The sequence below is a fragment of the Protopterus annectens genome, chromosome 14.part0 (genome assembly GCF_019279795.1).
Source record: "Protopterus annectens isolate FY-2018-M chromosome 14.part0, PAN1.0, whole genome shotgun sequence".
NCBI classification, from domain to species: domain Eukaryota; kingdom Metazoa; phylum Chordata; order Ceratodontiformes; family Protopteridae; genus Protopterus; species Protopterus annectens.
In genome coordinates this window covers 791072296-791093226 of record NC_056748.1, presented here as the reverse complement: position 1 = coordinate 791093226, position 20931 = coordinate 791072296, and the positions used below count along the sequence as shown (strand labels likewise).

The 20931-nt window shown below is 40.8% G+C and overlaps 1 protein-coding gene across 2 annotated transcripts in view; it reads left to right on the top strand.

Moving 5' to 3' along the window:
• Positions 1–20931, top strand: part of SEMA4G (semaphorin 4G) — a 1755375-nt gene that overhangs the window by 1241342 nt on the left and 493102 nt on the right. For both annotated transcript variants that reach the window (XM_044056541.1, XR_006362793.1), the window contains exon 9: positions 11117–11292. In XM_044056541.1, coding sequence (XP_043912476.1) covers positions 11117–11292 — 176 coding nt within the window. The remainder of the gene's footprint in view (positions 1–11116; positions 11293–20931) is intronic.

Genomic DNA, 20931 nt, shown 5'->3' with positions numbered 1-20931 from the left:
AGTGGGTTAAAACTTAAATCCTGTAGTAATAGAAATTTTTGCCAAACTGCTGTTGTGTATAGTCTTACATAGCTTTGTAATAAGTGTTATATGGGTTAAACTATAAAACTTGTAAAAAAGCATACACAAGAGCATGTTAGGGATATAAAGAATGCTTTAAATGCAGGTCCTGTTGCAGTACATTCTTTAGAATAACACGATAAGAATGTTATTAACTTTTTGATCATGTATTATTGTAATTCTCCTCGTTTGTTTCTTAATGTGGCTGAAATTATTTTAAGAAAGGAAGCATTTTTTTTATATAATACACTTTACCCTTCTGGAATGAATAATGAACTGTTAGTAAAATATATATCATACGGAATAAGTATGTATGTTTAATATAATATATTTGTATATTTAATTACATTTATTGTTTAATTTAGTTTTTATGTTTTTCCTCCCTTGGGTCTGTTACATAGGTTCATAGGATGATACTAGGCTGTTGGCCTGGAGGCCCTTATAAGCATAGCCAAGAATTTCACCCATGTTCTTTCAAAGTAAGCACTTTTTTCCCCTGTCCAGCAAGGACACAGGTGGGATCCCAGGGGTGTATTTCCTGTTTCCCATCCAGTCCAGGTGCCTCTTAAAGAGGGTTAGAGAGGTACTCTGGTTGACATGGAGAAGGGAGTCTGTTCCTCAGATGGGGGGGGGTCTTTGGGGCACAAATCTGTCCTGCCAAAACTTTCTATTAATGTCACAGACCAGGTTAATAGACACAAAAGATAAATTCCAGATACGGACATGTTTAGTAAACTGCAGCAGCAGCACAATTTATTTCTCACAAAAACACAGACCAGGTTAAGGCCTTGCATGCGGGTTGTGCGAGTGGAGTTTGACTTATGGATATGCAGCAACTCTATCAAGGCTGGGTCTGTAATGTCCTTGTATGCCAGACACACGTCACCTCTGAACAGTCTGTATGAGACTGAGTAGAGGGACAGGGCTTTTAGCCTATCTGTGTAGGATAGGTGTTTGAGACCCTGTATTTTCCTGTCAGGAACCTCTGTCATCTCTCCAACTGCTGCATGTGCTTGGTAAGGTACATGCCAAAGGGGGCATTGTACTCAATAATGGGTCTGATAAGGGAGGAGTACAGGGATGTTATGACCCCCTTTTCCTGGATGAAATACTGTTATTTATGAGGTGGGCCATGTAGAAAGCCTTCCGTACAACAGAGGCAACGTGGTGGTCGAAAGCCAGGTTATCAACCTGACTGCCCAAGTTCCTCACGACTGATTGCATGCTTAGTACATTGTTATTAATGTGATAATTAGGGGGATGCCATTTTCACCAAAAGGGATATAATGATGCATTTCTCGGCATTCAGTTTGATGCCATGCTTCTGGCACCAGTCATTAGTTTGGGTAAGGCCCTCTTGGAGGATGTTCACATCATTAGGGGAATTTAAGACAGCAAAAAAAAAAAAAAAAAACAAGAAGCCAGGAAAAACACTGTCCAAAGAAACACCAAACACGGGAGGCAGGAGATAAGGTGAAAGGAAGATTCCTTTAAGACAGCACCCAGCTTGCAGTCATCTGCAAACTTGGTCAGCCACAGACTACTGGTTTTGGCTTGCACCTCAGAAAAGTATGTCCCAAACAGTAGAGGCCCCAAGACTGTTCCTTGGGGTGCACCGCTCATTACAGGTCTACTACTAGAGGTGGCTTCCCCTACTACATGAAGGGAATTAAAGCTTTCTTAGAGTTTATTAATGTTTACAGCTTTAAATTGCTTTAATTATTTTATTAGATATGTTAATTTAGTCATGGTGCACTTTCTTTGGAGCAATGCGTTTTATTCTTTCTTTTTAAAGATGCATGAAATGTAGAAGTTTTCAAACCATTAATGGCAATGGCTGAAGCACTAGTTCTTTGTAATAAAATAGTTTGTTTTTAGTTTGGCTACCAGTGTGTGTAGTATGATTGTCTCTTAGTGTCAATCATTTTTATATATATATATATATATATATATATATATATATATATATATATATATATTTATGGGTCTACTTCACTACACCGACACGCCACAAAGCCGACACCCAAAACACCGAGACCAAAAGACCGAAAACACACAATACCAACAACTCACAAAACCGAACACCATAACACCAACACCCAAAACACCGACACACAAAATGTAAACTACACATTACACACAACTATATATGCACTAACCTTAACCCAAACCCTAACCCTACGGTCCGACACTACCGCACACTTACCCTACCCGCACCCTAACCCTAACTCACTTAACCCACCCCTAAACCTAAAGTCCGTCACTATCGCACACTCACCCTACCCGCACCCTAACCCTAACTCACTTAACCCGCCCCTAAAACTACAGTCCGTCACTATCACACACTTACCTGCACCCTAACCCTAAGTCCGACACTACCGCACACTCTTTCCCACACCCTAATCCTAAATCCCTCACTATCGCACACTTACCTGCTGCTCCCTAACCCTAAATCCCTCACTATTGCACACTTACCGAGTCGCGCTCACACGTTGCCCATGTCGGTGTTATGGTGTTTGATTTTGTGAGTTGTCGGTATTGTGTATTTTCAGTCTTTTGGTCTCAATGTTTTGGGTGTTGGCTTTGTGGCGTGTCGGTGTAGTGAAGGTGACCCATATATATCTATATCTATAGCTATAAATATATATATACACTTTTTTATTTGTCACTCATTTTGTTTTCCCCTCCCTCTCTCTTCTGCACTGTCATAGTACCTATATTAGAAGCAAAAGCAGTATAAAATTAGTTGAAGATTGATAACCGGGGCTTTTTTGTATCCGACAACATCCAGTATAGATAGCCCCCTTCTCTAATTCAGTTAATTGTAAAATGTAATTTTTTAAGTAAACTTTTGATATATATATATATATATATATATATATATATATATATATATATATATATACGTATGTATGTATACATGGATTCACTATATAATCTCAAAATACTGAAATGTCGAATTTCAGTATTTCGAGACTGAGTAGTGGAAAACCCACATACCCGAAAACCCAAAATCAAGAATATCACAATCGCGACCGTTCACACACACACACACACACACACACACACACACACACACACACACACACACACACACACACACACACCTACCTATCTACACTAAAACATAACACATACAAACACACTTAACCTACCTATAAGTAGGGGGGCAAGCCCCCCCACACCCCCCTACTTATATATTATAACTCTGAGGTCACACAAAAAACACCAACGCACACACACACACTAAAATCCCTACCCAATACCTTCACACACACCACTTACTGAAACCCCAGATAAATCCACAAACCGCACCACACGTCATGAACGCAACACCACAATAGCGGATTCGACATTTGTGGATTCGACACTTCTGCATTCGGCATAGTGCAGTTTCGCGTAACTGCACTTTCCACTATTCAGTCTCGACGTACTGAAATTCAACAGTTCAGTACATCGAGATTGTCTACTGAATCCATATATATATATATATATATATATATATATATATATATATGTGTATATAAAATATACCCATTACCTATATATTACATAAATAGTTATTTTCCGGCCAGTACTTACTGATTTCAATGCTTTTAAGATGTAATTTAGAATGCAATTCACTTTGTAAGCTTATCACATCATGTAAACATTATCTTTCAGTGTTCCCAGTGCATTGTTTTTGGAGTCCTCCACCTTTTTGAAAACTTTTCATCTTTTTTGTTTTTTCTATCATTTCCTTGTAGAAAGCAGGAAAGAGCTTTGTAGGAAGTCTCTCTCCTTTGAAGCGTCTGCCCATTGTTTGCTTTTCTGCACTTATGGACTGTCTGCTTGCACCCTTCTCCTGCCTCCAACTGTTTTCTCATATACCATTAAGGGTCTCTGTAGGTTTTGAATCCAGTTGGATAGAAGACTCAAATTAGAGGAGGATGGATTAATTTAAAATGAAGTTTCATTTCAGTGCATTTCTTATGGTAGGAAGAAAAGCATTTCTGTTCATGTTAGTAAAGAAAAGTCATTATCCACTTAAACCCTTGGGTCTTCAGCCTTTAAGATTGATGTTCTTCATGTTTCACTGTTGCAGTCATTACATTTGGGTAATCTGCTGGCAGGTTGCCCTCGGTCGGCCTGAATTTCAAAGTCTTGGGTCCTGCGTCGGTTGCTGTCTTCTCTTCCATGACGTCAGGTCGTCAGAGGTATAAAACATGCAGCCGATGCCATTTTCTTTAGTCTTTCTTGCCGCACGGTGCCCGAAGCAGAAGTATTTCACAAGTGCCAGTCGGTCGACTACTGAAATATTTGAGTTTGAGTTTCAGAACCGAAGTCTTCACTAAAGCTAAGTACCCCGTTGGGGAAACTTTTTTCTTGTTTTTTACCGATGTCAGAAAAAGTTAATAATTGTATTACTTGTGGGAAGCAAATACCTCATAAGGATTTCCATTTATACTGTATTCCTTGCCTAGGCCGTGATCACAACGTGCTTGGCTGTCGGTTTTGTGCTAGATTTAACCAACACACTATTAAGCATCAGTATATTTTTGCATCAAAGTATTTTGGAAACAGATTTAACTACCCAGAAATGTTGTCGGATAGCAAGCCGACTACCAGAGTACATAAAAAAGGCAAAGAAAAGGACAGAGAAAGGCAGTCGAGATCCAAAACCAACGATGAAGCTTCTCCTAAGCCAGTCGCCGGTTCGCTGGTACTCATTGAGGCACTTTCGCAGCCCCTGATACCCGCTACCTTCGAGTCGCAAGCCTCTACCGACACTCATGTGCTGTCCTTTATGCCGCAAGATACTCAAGGTGTTGGACCAACGGATGTATCTCCCTCAGATGGGTCCGGAGCCACTGAGCAGGCACCGGTTTCTGAGGGTGTATTCAGACCTCAACATTTGTATATCAAACCGGCGACAGCTGCAAAACCAAAGACAAAAGCAACTTCAAAAACTAAAAGACTGACACATGAGCCACATGCACAGGCCTCTATGCCTAAAAAACAGATGATCGAAATGGCTGAAGACCTTATTACCTTGATCAGGGGTACCCATCCCCCTCCAGATAAGAGGCCTAGGCAAGACACTGATTACGAATCTTCAGATCAGGTTTTTATTTCTTCTGATTCCTCTTCTGATCAGGAATTATCTATACCTCCCTATGAGGATTCTGATGCTGAGGAGTCTATTCCACCTGCATCTCCTCCTGAGGATTATTCATTTGGAGAAACATTGCATACTTTGAAGGAGCATTTTCACTGGGAGAGTCAAGACTTCTCAGAATCAAAAGAGAGGCTCAGGGATTTCCTTCTTCTCCCTCAGCACAAGCCTTTAGCCATTCCCCCTGTTTTAGGCATTGTGGATGATGTGTTTTCGGAGTCAAGCTTGACCCCTGACTCCTTACCTCCGGCTCCCAGTAAGCCTAACAGATGTTACAGGGTCCCTGACTCACATAAATTTTTATTTAGAAACCCTGCTGCTGATCCTGAAACTGTTTCACAGGGTCTAAAGGGAGTTAAGGCCTCAAGATCACAAAATCCTACCCCCTCTGACAGCTTCAAGGGCACTAGACAGATGGGGAAAAAAGGTTTATACATCTGCAACCTTGGCAATCAGGGCCTTAAACTGTCAATTTCATATGCTTAAGTACGAACAACATGTTATGGGATTGCTGAAACAGAAAATTATGTTGATTTCAGAATGTGCAGAAAATAAAGAATTGAAGGAATCATTGCATGCAGCTGAACAAGTTGGAAAGCATACTTTGCAATGTGGTTTTGATTCCTTAGAGGCCTCCTACAGGGCCGCAGTTACTGGATCTGTGATTAGGAGGCATGCCTGGTTAAAGGAACAATATTTCCCTGACCATGTTGAAGCTAAATTGCTAGATGCACCTTTACAGCATGATTCTATGTTTGGTATTAAGGCAGAAGAGGTTTTAAAGAAAATGGAAGATCGTCTCATTCAAGCAGAGAACAAGGACACTCTTCTTCGACACCTGGCATTTGTGAAAAGGCTTCTAACATGCCTAGGGTACACAATAAACAAAAAGAAATCACAACTGGTACCCTCTCAAAAGATAACATTCCTGGGTGTAAGCTTGGATACAGCTGCCCAGATGGCTTACCTCACGCCTGACAAGCAAAGGCAACTGACTGCTTACTTCAAACTGATGGCAACAAAAACCCAGTCTTCTGCAAGGCAAATTCTGCAGGCTCTGGGCTTCATGGCATCCTGCATCCTACTAATTCCATATGCAAGACTGCATATGAGGAAACTTTAGTGGTACCTAAAAAGTTTATGGAGTCAACATTCACACAGTCTGGAAACAATTATTCCTCTCATTCCCTGCCTGCAACAGGAGTTTCTATGGTGGGCAAAGGCATGTCACAAAAACATGGTACTGCCCTTCACTCTACCCCCCGCCAGCCAAACCTGAACAACAGACGCATCAGATTATGCCTGGGGGGCCCACATGGCAGGAAGATGCATTCAGGGCTTATGGACACCAAAACAAATGCATCTTCATATCAACCAGAAAGAGGTGCTAGCTGTTCAAAATGCCCTAACAGTCTTCAAGAACTTACTTCATCCAGGACAACTACTGATAAAGATGGACAACACCACAGTCATGTGGTATATAAACAAGCAAGGGGGCACACACTCGTATCCCTTTTGCAGATTAACCATGGCATTGTGGGACACAGCCTTGACCTACCAAATACATCTTCAAGCTCAATTCCAGACAGGAAAACAAAACACTCTGGCAGACGATTTAAGCAGAAACCTTATGGATCTTCCCGAGTGGAAACTAAATCCACAAGTCTTCAGCATGATAACAGAGGAATGGGGGAACCCAGACATAGATCTATTTGCCTCTCCTCAAATTTATCAATTGAAAAGATTCTGCACAAGGATTTATAGCAGACAAGCATGGAAAGTGGACGCTCTATCCTTCAGTTTATGCCTTTCCTCCTCTGCCTCTTCTACCCAAGGTCCTCTTAAAAGTCAGACAAGAGAAGCCAAAGATGATATTAATTGCCCCGGACTGACCCCGCCAATAGTGGTACCCAATCCTAAGGAACTTGGCTCAATACCCAGCTTGGACCTTGCCTCAAAGACCACAACTGCTGTCCCAGCAAAACAATCAGATCCTGCACAGTCAACTACAGACTCTGAACCTGGCAGAAAGGCTAATCATGTAGTCGTTCAAACACCTCTCAGTAAGCTGTGATGGATGTCATTTTGGAAGCCAGAAGGCCTAGTACTAGAAAATCTTATGCTGACAAATGGAAGAGATTCTGTGCTTGGAATCAAGCACAAGGAACTGATACAGCAGAACCAAATATTCCTCAGATATTACAATACTTAACTGAGATGCTTGACAAAGGCCTATCTTTCTCATCAATCAAAATCCATGCCTCTGACATTTCGGCTCAATACAGTACAGAGCCACCAATCTTTTCTCATCCTTTACTAAAGCAGTATCTTAGAGGAGCCAAAAATTTAAGCCCTCCTAGAAGATCACCATTACCTGCATGGGACCTCAATTATGTGTTGGAAAAGCTCACCCTGCCTCCATTTGAACCAGCTGCTACCTCTGATCTAAAGTTCTTATCATGGAAAACAGCTCTGCTGCTAGCAATTACTTCAGCAAGAAGAGTTTCAGAGCTACAGGCCCTCATGGCTGTAGAGCCTTTTATCATATTTTACCCAGATAGGGTGTCTCTGAGGACAAATCCTACTTTTATGCCTAAGGTGGTTTCCAGTGTGGCTCTTAACCAATCAATTCATCTGCCAACTTTTTATCCAAATCCGCAGAACAAGGGGGAGAGAATTCTCCATTCCTTGGACGTACACAGACAGCTAAGATTCTACTTGAGCAGGACAAAAGCTCTAAGAAAAACTGAGCAGTTACTAGTGTCGTATGCTGCAGGATCAGAAGGAAAGGCTATTTCAAAGCAGACAATTTCAGAGTGGATAAGCCACTGCATCTGTTTCTGCTACTTACACCATGGTAAACTGGTGCCCAAGGGCATTAGCTCTCATTCCACCAGAGCTGCAGCTACTTTAGCAGCATTTCTCAGATGAGTACCAACCAAAGACATTCTAGAGGCTGATACTTGGAGTTCTGTTGACACCTTTACAAAGCATTACCATTTGCCTCTCTACTTTAAGTCCAGGGCAGGTTTTGCCACTGTAGTGCTGCAGGGCCTTATAGCTGCACCTAATGCTGTTTAGCCCCAGCTTCCCAACCATAGCTTTGGGATTCTACCCAATTGTAATGACTGCAACAGTGAAACACCAAGAACATAGTACAGTTGTGTACACTTACCATAAATGTAGATGTTCGCGTTTATTCACTGTTGCAGTCCAGGTTACCCTCACGCCATCCCCCTGTCATTCTGAAGTTTATCTTTCCTTCTCTAGCTTTTACAACCTATGTGGTGTATTTGCTTGTAGATGAAGGTAAAGTTTATATTGATGCATGTAGATTTATTTATATATGTATATATATATATATATATATATATATATATATATATATATATATATATATATGGGTCTACCTGATATCATCGACAGCGGAAAACACCGACAAGCAAATCGCGAGCTCCAGAAGATCGACAAGCAGAAGACCGACGTGATGGATGAAAACACCGACGCCGAGGATGCCGACATGGGAAAAGGCTGTGTAAGTATGCGGTAGTGACGGACGTTAGGATGCGAGTAAGGTAAGTGTGGATATTGACGGTCTGTGGGGATAGGGGTGGGTTAAGTGAGTTAGGGTTAGGGACTGGGTTAGGTAAGTGTGCGGTAGTGTTAGTCTTTGGGTTAGGGGCGGGTTAAGTGAGTTAGGCTTAGGGCGCGGGTTAGGTAAGTGTGTGGTAGTGATAGTGTTTGGGTTAGGGGTGGGTTAAGTGAGTTAGGGTTAGGGACTGGGTTAGGTAAGTGCGTGGTAGTGATAGTCTTTGGGTTAGGGGCAAATTAAGTGAGTTAGGGTTAAGGCGCGGGTTAGCTGAGTATGCGATAGTGACGGACCTTAGGGTTAGGGTTTGGGTTAGGGTTGTAGATAGTTGTGTATGTGTGGTTTAGTGTGGGTTTGTAGGGATTTTGGTGTGCTTGTGTTGTGTGTGTGGTTTTTGGACAGGGGATGTGTTTTGTTTGTTGATTGTTGTTATTGTGGTGTGTGCAGTGTATGAGGTTTCGTGTTTGTGTACCGTCGGTTATTTCGTTGTCGGGCATGTGAGGTTTCGTGTTTTTGCACTGTCGGTTATGTGGTGTTGGTAATTTCGTTGTCTGTGTTCTGGGGTTTCGATTATGTCAGGTAGAACCATATATATATATATATATATATATATATATATATATATATATAATTTTGCTACCTTTTTGGGGGCACCTGATGTCGGGGGCAAGAAAAACTAAAGAAAATGGCGTCTGCTGCATGTTTTATACCCCTGATGACTGGACATCATGGAAGAGAAGACAGCAACCGACGCAGGACCCAAGACTTTGGAAATCAGGCCGACTAAGGGCAACCTGCCAGCAGATTACCCAAATGTAATGACTGCAACAGTGAGTACACTCGAACATCTACATTTATGGTAAGTGTACACAACTGTACTTTCTCTTCTTCCACAAAATAGAAATAATTTTGTACTTTAGCTGAATATGTCTGCAGTTTAATCAGTATAGGTCTTGGCTGATTTAGCAGTCTTACACTGGGACTATTTATGTGAGCCCTTCTCTATTTTAATGTCATCAATAAAAAATCCAGTCCATGTGCTGACGTATTTTCTCATAAATTGTTTGCAGTCCTTCCTTTCAGTTTATTTTGGCACTGCTGTACCTCAAGTTGGGTCTGTGTGACCTATCGCCGAATTCATCCAGTTTCTGTGGCATATTATTATTATTATTATGCTTTTTACTGATATTGGCTTTTTTGTTTATTTTATTGTTATTATTTTTAGAATTTAGAATATTTTTTTTATTGAAATTGGCTTTGTGGCTCTGCCTTTCTATGGTTCTATCACGTTCCTTGGTCAATCAGTTCTTGCCTGCATCCACTGGGAACCAATCATCATTTGCAGTGCACAGCACTTCAGCACCCTGGACAGCTCAAAGTGGTGACTAGGCAAGACAATGAAGCTGCATCAAGGATTCTAGTAAATCTTGATAAATCTACACAAGTGCAGAATTACTGTAGTGTTTTACTTAAAACCTACATTCCTCAACCACTATTTTACTTTTTAGTTTTTAAGTAAAATGCAAAAGTAATTCTGTATAAATAATTACAGAATTACTGTTATATTTTATTAAACAACTAAAAAGTAAAAAAAATGTAAAACATTTTTTTTAATAAAGAATGCTTTTTATTAAGTCGCAAGAAGTGAAAAGGAAGAAGAGTGAAAACTTTGCAAAAAAAACACAGTCAAAGGTGATCTCAGAAGAGCATTCGAGGTTGGTTTTGCTGATTCCTGCTACTACTTCTGCAGCATCAGTAACAAAATCAGTAAAACCAACCTCGAATACTTCTGAAATCAGCTTGTCTGCATTTCTTTCGCAGAGTTTTCACTCTTCTTCCTTATTTTTCACTTTTTTAGAGAAACTCAATAAAAATTTTATATATTTTTATTTTTCATAATTTGTGTGCCATCATTTTTCTTTCATCTAATTTTCAGCAGTTTTCATGTCTGTTTCCTCTGAATGCCTGGTTAAAACACCTTTTATTTCCTGCAGCCTTCTGTTATTTGTCTGTATATATTCAAGAGGGGATCATGGAAAATTGCCATTTTTGAAAAATATTGATCATTCACTTACTTGCCTTCTTTATCCTCCTTTGTCATCTGATTGGTTACCCTTTTGCTTTCTGAAGAGGCAACCTCCAGACTGCATATCTTTCATATTAATTTATTTTATAAACAGTGTCAAGACCCCTCGTTATTCATACAGTAGCTATCTGAGTAAAAGCAGTGAAAGAAGGAGCGTTAAGTGTAATGGTAGAAAACAAGTAAACAATCCATTTGTGTAATAGTCAGAATTTCTTTTCTTTTCTAGGGAGATGTAGGTGGTCAGAGAATCCTCCAAAAAAAGTGGACATCATTTTTGAAAGCCCGAATTATTTGTTCTATCCCAGAATTTGTATTTTACTTTGACATCTTGACAAGCACTTTTGTGTTAGACAGGGGGAGTTGGCAAACCAGTGTATTCTATGGTACCTTCACTTCGCAGTGGTAAGTAATGCTAGTCTTCATACCATTCTCTCTGTAAAAGTAGATTGTTATTAAAGTATTGCATTATTAAGAAAATTGACTTACAAACTCTCTCTTAACTGGATAGTGTTATGTGTAACTTATTTATTTAGTATCACATTCATTGGGCTGCAAAGCAGCTGTTAATTTAAAATAATTTCATTACCAAGTACAGGCAGAACCATAATGTAGTAGGAAATGCAGAGTGCAATTAAATTGACAACCCTAACTTTCAGCTGTGCGATAGAGATTATTCACAGTGAGATGCGTGTAAACAATATTTTTAAAATACCTGAAAGAGATGTCTAGTAGTAGTGAGATATAATTATGTTGTATTTCTGTCAGTAAAAAGCTTTGTTAGCTGTGTGTATGCGCAGGAAATGAGCGAGTTAATGTCTGTGCTAAGTAGAAAGCTGTAGTCTTTGGGTCATAGAAAGCTACTTTTGCTTTGTCTGTGTTAGGATAAACAGTAGAGCTTAGCAAGATAACTGTGATGTGCTGTCCCAAACACCCCCATCCCACAGTCTGCCATCCACAGAGCTCTGGTAGTGTTTATTCTTATTAGTCTTTTGTATCAGTTCAAGTGCGAGTATCCAGGCAATTTGTGAGATCTAATTCAAACTTATTTAGATTTATTTATTGTGTTATTGTAGCATTTTTTTTATAACTTTAGTTCAAGGCTGCAATGCCAGTGCAGTAGAGGCTTGTTAAAAGCTATGTCTGAATTACAGCATATGTGACGTTATCAGACAACTGTTATCTGAATTTTTTTACCTCTATGTAATTTTTCTTCATTTATAATTTTTATTGTTTATTTTGTTTTTCTCTTGTTTTTCTTTAACAGTGTGCTTCTGAGCTGGGTGAAAATGTGGACATTTGTTTTAAATTGAACACTTCGCTACATACTCAAATGTTATGTATCATAACATACAGTACATTTCACGTGCTTTGTGAACAAAACAAATTTTTTTGGTAAAATCATTACTATCTGGTACAGGTCTAACCAAAATACACATAGTTTACATAGAAATTGTCTTCCTCTTGTTTACAGTTATATGACTTTTACTAAAACTAGACTACTGACTGCTCTCTGAATTGATCATCCATCATAGGTGCACGAAATTTCCTGTTCTTAAGTAGTTGCCCCTAAAGTAAGTTCTTATACATTATTCACCCTAGATCAAGTCCTAGTGTTCAGTTATCTTTACGTAACTAAATTCTACTGTTTTCATTTGTTGCACACATTTTACTTAAGTCTCTTTCCTCTTCACTTAGTTTAAGGTGTCTGATGTTATTCATAAATTCATTTTCTTTTTAAATTGAGGTACTTTATCACTGTTCCATCTTTTAGTAATCACTTTCTTGGAAACCAAAAGGACTGACTCTCACAGCTTTTGTATGTTTTAAGGCCCTCATTCTGATGTTCTTCGTGTTTCACTGTTGCAGTCATCACATTTGGGGTTTTCTGCTTACAGTAGCCCTCAGTCGGCCTGATTAACAAAGTCTTGGGTCCTGCGTCAGTTGTTGTCCCATCTTCCATGACGTCAGGTAGACAGGGGTATAAAGCAGTCAGCCGACGCCATTACATCAGTCTTTCTTGCTGTGCGGTGCCTGAAGCAGAAGCAGTTCGCAAGTGCCAGTCGGCCGACTTCTGCAATTTTTGTTTTCGAGTTTCAGAACCAAAGTCTTCAACTAAGCTAAGTACCCCATTGAGGGAACTTTTTCTTGCTGTAAACTGATATCAGTAAAAGTCAATAATTGTATTTCTTGTGGAAAGCAAATACCTCATAAAGATTTTCATTCGTACTGCATTCCTTGCCTAGGCCCTGACCACGACGTATCTCGCTGTTGGTTTTGTGCCTTATTTAAACAACAAACTGTTCGTCGTCTGTATATTTATGCTTCTAAATATTTTGGTCCTTGGTTCAGTTATCCAGATATGGCTTCGGTAAGCCACCCAACTACCGACATCCCGAAAAAAAAAATGCAAAGATAAAGACAGGGAAAGACCGCATAGGTCTAAAGCTGCCGACGACACTTCTCCTAAGCTAGTTGGCCATTCGTCGGTACTCAGTGAGGCGCAATTCGTAGGCCTCTACTGAGACCCATTCAGAGTCTGGTATGCCGCGAGATGCTTCAACTGTGGGACCTGCGGATGTCTCTACCTTGGATGGATCCTGAGCCGCTGTGCAGGCACCAGCTTCTGAGGGTGTATTCAGACCTACTGACTTGATATCAAACCGACACCATCTTCTTCTTCAAGGCCTAAAACTCGATCCATGCCTAGAAAACCAATGCCCAGACCACATGGTCAGGCCTCTATGCCTAAAAAACAAATGATAAGAATGGCTGAAGACCGTATTACTTTGATCAGGGAAAGCCAACCTTCCCCCTCTGAAAGACCTAGGACTGAGTTTGCTTATGATTCTTCTAATCAGGATTCTGAAATTTCTGTTTCCTCTGATGACCAGGATTTACACTTATCTACCTATGAGGATTTTGATGCAGAGGACTCTATTCCCTCTGCTTTTGGTGAAACCTTGCATACTCTTAGGGAGCATTTTTGTTGGGAAAGCCAGGATTACTCTGACTCTAAAAAGAGGCTTGGGGATTTCTTACTCCTGTCCCAACATAGGCCTTTAGCTATCCCCCCCTGTACTGGACAGTGTTGATGATGCCTTTTCGGACTCTAGCTTGGCCCCTGATTCTTTACCTTCTGCTCCCAGAAAACCTGATGGATATTACAGGGTTCCTGATTCACACAAGTTCCTTTTTATAAATCCTACTGCTGATCCTGAGACCATTTCACAGGGACCCAAGTGCATTAAGGCTACTACTGCCAAAAATCCTACCCCCTCTGATAGAGATTCCAGGGCACTGGATAGATGGGGTAAGAAGATGCATACTTCTGCAACCTTGGCCATTAGGGCCTTAAACTGCCAGTTTCATACGTTGAAGTATCAGCAGCATGTTACTGGATTGCTGAAACAGAAATTGATGTTGAATCCTGACTGTGCTGAAAATAAAGATTTACAGGATTTAATGCATTCTGCTGAACAAGTTGGAAAACATACTTTGCAATGTGGTTTTGATTCACTAGAGGCATCTTGCAGGGCTGCTGTCACTGGGTCTGTACTTGCATGCTTGGCTTAAGGAGCAATCTTTGCCAGATCATGTTAAAGCTAACTTGCTGGATGCTCCCTTAAACCAAGACCTCCTGTTTGGCAACAAAGCAGAAGAAGTACTTAAAAAGATGGAGGAAAAAGCTAAATCTATGCAAATTGTTAAAGATTTCCTGCAAGTACAGCCTCCCAGATTTAATAGGCATTGGCCCTCTAAAAATTGGTCCTTTCCTGCCTCTTCTAGACCTTGTCAGTCCAAACCCAGAACCAGCAGAACACCCAGGCTTCAGTCCCAAGGTGCTCACAAGGCTAAGCAGTGGGGGGCCCCCACTTCCAAAGCAGGGAGTGGTAAGACTCCCCCCTATGGTAAACTGTTTCAATGACTTAACTTTAAATCTTCCAAGCCCTGCACAACTGACCGCTCCCTTAGGGAGAAAGATTGTCTGGCAAGCAAAAAATTGGGAACTCATTACCCAGGACAAATAAATATAGTTTACCAAGGATACAGATTCCACTTTCACTCCTTACCACCCCAAACAGTTGGCCAGACCTACCCCCAAATCAGTGTGCGGAGGAAGCAAATTCTTGCTCTCTTAAGCATAAGGACTATTCAACCAGTTCCAGAAGAGGAATGGGGACAAGGTTTCTACTAAAGACCTTTCCTGGTATCCAGAAAAGACAACTCCTGGCGTCCTATACTGGACCTCTCTATCCTAAACACATTTTTGGTGATTCCAAAATTCAAGATGTTAACTCTTCACGAACTGCTTCCTATGCTAGGCAAAGATGCCTGGTTGGCAACACTGGATGTAAAGGAAGCTTACCTGCACATCCCAATAAGGGAATCCTGTAGAAGATACCTACGCTTCAAAGCAGGATACATGCAATATCAGTTCTCTGCACTGCCCTTTGGCTTATCTACTGCACCCAGGGTATTCACAAAGTGCCTAGCTCCAGTCATTGCATTTTGCAGGCAAAGAAATATCCAAATATATCCATACCTGGACGATTGTCTAATTCAGGCAGAAAATCAGAACATACTGTTGAATCATCTGGCGTTTGTACAGAAATAGCTAACTTCCCTGGGGTACACTATAAACCAAAAAAAATCACATCTTGTACCCTGCCAGCAAATTGTATTCCTGGGAGCAAGCTTAAACACAACTTCCCAGATGGCTTTTCTCACGCCAGAAAAACAAGTTCATTTGACAGCCTACTTCAAACTGTTGGCCACAAAGTCCCAGCTATCTGCAAGGAAAATACTGCAAGCCCTGGGGTTCATGGCCTCCTACATTCTACTAATTCCATATGCAAGACTGCATATGAGGAAACTACAGTGGTATCTAAAAAGCCTATGGTGTCAGCATTCTCAGGATCTAGAAGCAATGCTTCCTATCATTCCTTGTTTACAGAATAGAGTTCCTTTGGTGGGCAGACGCCTGTTACCAAAACAAGGGATTGCCATTCACTCTACCTCCTGCCGCCCAAACCCTAACAACAGACACGTCAGACTTTGCATGGGGGGCTCACTTGGCAGGGAAGTGCATTCAGGGCAAATGGAACCCAAGTCAAATGCACCTGCACATCAATCAGAAAGAAATGTTAGCTGTACAGAATGCTCTGCCAGCCTTCAAGGACCACAACCTTCCAGGAAATTAACGGTAAAGACCGACAACACCACTGTTATGTGGTACATAAACAAGCAGAGGGGAACCCACTCATATCCTCTCTGCACACTAGCCATGGCTCTGTGGAACACAGCCTTGAGCTACCAAGTGCACCTACAGGTTCATTTCATGCCAGGAAATCTAAACTCACTGGCAGACGATGTAAGCAGAAATCTCATGGACCCACATGAGTGGAAACTGGAACCAGAGATATTCAACATGTTGAGAAACAAATGGGGGTGCCCAGATATAGACCTGTATGCCTCCCCCCTGAACTACCATTTGAAAAAATTCTGCAGAAGGACTCCTCAAAAACAAGCTTGGAAAGTGGATGCCCTGTCCTTCACCAGGAAATACCTATCAGTTTATGCCTTTCCCCCTCTGCCTCTTCTTTCCAAGGTACTACTAAAGATCAAACAGGACAAACCAAGGACGATACTGATTGCACCAGACTGGTCACGGCAACACTGGTAACCCCTTTTGTGCAGTGTGTCACTGCTAGCTCCATGGCATCTGCCTCAGACCCCTGTCCTGCTGTCACAGCAGGAGGGCCAGATTTTGCACCCACAGCTTCAAATCCTGAACCTGGCAGCCTGACTAATTACCTGATTTCTCTGTTACCATCCCTCAGTAAGCAAGTGTTGGATGTCATTTTGGAGGCAAGGAGGTCTTGTACTAGAAAATCCTATGGTGAAAAATGGAAAAGATTCTGTTCCTGGAACCATACTCAGGGGATGGGACACAGCAGCACCCATTTTACCTCAGATTCTTCAATACTTAACTGACATGCTGCACAAGGGCCTATCCTTTTCCTACATCAAAATTCATGCCTCAGCCATTTCAGCTCATTACAGCACAGAACCACCCCCCTTCTCTCATCCACTGCTGAAACACTTCCTCAGAGGGGCCAAAAATTTAGGAACACCCAGGAGAGCTCCTACCCCAGCCTGGGACCTTAACTTTGTATTGGAAAAAGTCACTCTGCCTCCTTTTGAGCCAGCTGCAAATGCAGAGTTGAAATTCCTTTCTTGGAAAACAGCCTTCCTTGTAGCCATCACTTCAACTAGAAGGGTGTCTGACTTACAGGCCCTAATGGTGTACTTCCATGGTGGTGCAGTGGTAGCGTTGTTGCCTCACAGCAAAAGGTTCTCCCATTTGATTCTCGGCTTGGGTTGGGAGTGCCATCTGTGTGGAGTCTGCATGTCCTCCCCGCGGGCGAGTGGGCGTTTGAAAGACATGCGTTGAATGGGCGTGCCTTAGTTGAAGGTTGGGCGTCGGGCTGACAACTCGACACCATAAAAAAAAAACAACTGCCAATCATTAGCGGACCGGAGTTCTGCTGTGGCGACCCCTAACCGGGAAAAGCCGAAAGATAAACAACAACAACAACATGGCGGTGGAGCCTTTCATCATTTTTCATGCGAACAGGGTGTCCCTCAGGACCAGTCCCTCCTTCATGCCCAAGGTGGTATTCAGTGTGGCCCTTAATCAGTCCATTCATTTGCCAACCTTCTTTTCTAATCCACAGAACAAAGGGGAGAGAATTCTGAACTCCTTAGATGTGCACAGACAACTTAGATTTTATTTGGACAGGACTAAACCTCTCAGGAAAACTGAACAACTGCTGGCTGCATTTGCTACAGGGGCAGAGAGGAAGGCCATTTCAAAGCAAGCCATTTCTAAGTGGATAGGCCATTGCATTCATTTCTGCTATAAGCACCATGGAAAGCCTTCCCACAGGGGATTAGACCACATTCTACCAGAGCTGCATCTACCTCTACAGCCTTTCTCAGAGGTGTCCCTGCCAGGGACATCCTAGAAGCTGTTACCTGGAATTCTGTACATACCTTCACCAAGCATTACCATTTGCCAATTTTCTCTAAATCCAGGGCTGGCTTTTCCACTGCAGTCTTACAGGGCCTTATAGCTGATCCTAATTCTATCTAATTTCCTCCTCCCATCCTTAGCTTTGGGAATCTACCCAAATGTGATGACTGCAACAGTGAAACATGAAGAACTTAGTACAGTTGTGTACACTTACCATAAATGTAGATGTTCGAGTGTATTCACTGTTGCAGTCCTAGTTACCCTCCCTCCAACCCGCCTGACTTCTGTTGGCTATACCTCTTTTCTTGCTTGCTATGTTTAACGTTTTCTGGTGTATTTGCTTTTTGTTGGAGGTGTAACCTTATATATATGATTGCTTCCCATTATGGGGGCACCTGACATCTATGGCAAGAAAAACTGATGTAATGGCATCGGCTGCATGCTTTATACCCCTGGCTACCTGATGTCATGGAAGATGGGACAGCAACAGACACCGGACCAGGCCGACTGAGGGCTACTGAAAGCAGATAACCCCAAATGTGATGACTGCAACAGTGAATACACTGGAACATCTACATTTATGGTAAGTGTACACAACTGTACTTTACTCCACCATCTTTATTGCTTGATGAAAAGCTCAAATAATGTACATGATCAAAAATTGTAACAGCTGATAAAACATGTAAAACAATCAATTCAATCTGATGTCACAATTACTTACTATAAATAGAACAAATCATTGTAAACTGGAAAAAGTTCAATAGTAACAGCTAACCAAGTTTAAGCTCAAGCTGGAAGAAATATGGTTATGCAATGCAAAGCAGTATCTCTAATACGCTATTGACTTATAAGTGCAAGTCTAAGCAATATAAAAAAAATGGTAAGTATTCTAGCCACAACTTCGTCTAGCTGCGATTTTTAACCACATTCTTCATCTGTAACTGTAAAGCTGTTAACTGGGAATGCTAGTTGCTAGGAAGAAATTTCCGTTCTGAAAAGGTAACAGCACAGTGGCAACCACCCCTCTGATGCACCAGTAGACAGTTTTAAGAACATGAGTATTACCCAGATGTATTCCTAGGATTCAGAACTCATTCGGAGAAGGTATCAGAAATCTGGTTGTATATCTTTTACAGTGGAATATGCTCTGCCAAATTGGTTTTACTTTAGGACACTCCCAGACCATATGGTCATAGCTGGCATTTGTAAGAGTACATGTCCAACCTCTTAACCTCCTTTCCTTTTCCATATATGACCTTATAAAATGTCTGTGGTATCCTGAAAGGATAGTTTTTTGAGGGTGTTCTGCAATTCTTTTGTTATAAACTTTATTCTAGTCATACTGTGACACTTAACACTGTACTCATCTAGAAGGTGCACATAGCCATCCATCCAGTATGAATAAAACATCCCTATTGTTAACCTCATTTTACCCTTTATATTGTTATTTTTAGCATTTACAACTAAATCCCATTCGTGTGGTATGATTCTCAAATGATGGTGACCCAAAAACTGCTGTAACTGTAGATATTGCCACCAACAAACTTATAATATGAGGGCAATAAAATACAAGAACACTGTTTTGTTTTCGTGGCTAAAAGTTAATGATTTCTGAAAGTATGTAAGTGGTTTTCACATCTGGGGGAAGGGGGAATAAAGATAAAAAGAACATACATCAATTAGTGTAACTAGAAGTACAGACAATTACATGCATTTTAGCATGGATAATCTCAATTTCAGGTCAACTAGTGCCTGTGTTAACAGCTGTCTATTTGGCAAAATGTTCCTGTTATGTGAAGATGTACTTAGTTATGTGTTTGTATTAAGTTAATATGTTATGAGGCTGTTCTGGATGTGTTTTTTTTTTGTTGTTGTATTAAAACAAGCAGTCTTGTAAAATGTGACATTGGTTCCATTCTTGATAAGAAAAAACTATATAAAGGATTAACGTGCCAAAAATTATTGGGTGCATGCATCACAAAAGCTGGAATTAGACATTTAAAAAAGCTGACATATATAATAGGTGGGAATAATGACTTCTTACCATAATGGTGACAGTTTCCATATTATTATGGACTGTAAGTGGTCTCACAGGTATAGCCAAATAGGAAAGAATACTTAATTATATTAAGAAATGCAGAGTGCAAATAGCAGTGCTTTAGGAGACACATTTGAAAATAACTGAGCATATGAATTTGATAAAGAAAGAATTTCAGGATGGATATTCTACAGAATTTCAAGGACAAAGGAAAAGAGGTGTGCTGATATCAATTGCTATAGGATCTCCAATGGTGATAGAAGAGGGAAAAAGATAATGGCAGATTTGTAGTAGTGAGTGGTTACTGGCAAGGGATGAAGATCACACTGGCATGTAACTGCTATTTTGGAGCTTAAAACATTTTTGGGAGAACTAATCAGCCTTCAGCAGGGAATATTACTTATAGACGGGGACTGGAATTTGATTTGCATCGGTGAGGGTGTATCGGGGGGGGGGGTGCTAAAAGGGAAAATATAACTAGAAGTAAGATTCTGAAGAAATGTATTAAAGTATTTGTTATGAAAGACATGAATTCAGTATCAGGAACTCTGAATTTTCATACATTTCCTTGGTACAATAACTGGGCTAGACTTGATAGAAATTGTATTTCAGAGGAACATGCCCATTTAATTGAGAACTTTGATATGCATCCAATAACTATTTCAGATCATATGCCAGTCATTACTAAGATAAAAATGCTTGGTAATGAAATAAAGATGAGGCTCTGGCTTCCCCGCCTACCTGTTAAAAAGAGAGAAATTAAGGAATGGGTAATGGAAATTGAGCAAGAGTTATTAGGGAAGATGGAAAGTAGTCCAAACGTTATAGCTAGTGAGTGGGATAAATTGAAAGTGGAGTGTAAAAATAGTGTAGAAGTAAAAGAAAAAGATGCAGTTAAGAAGTAATAAGAATTATTTAGAGGGGATGACAAAGGGTAAAGTATTACACAATAATGGGAATCTCTCAG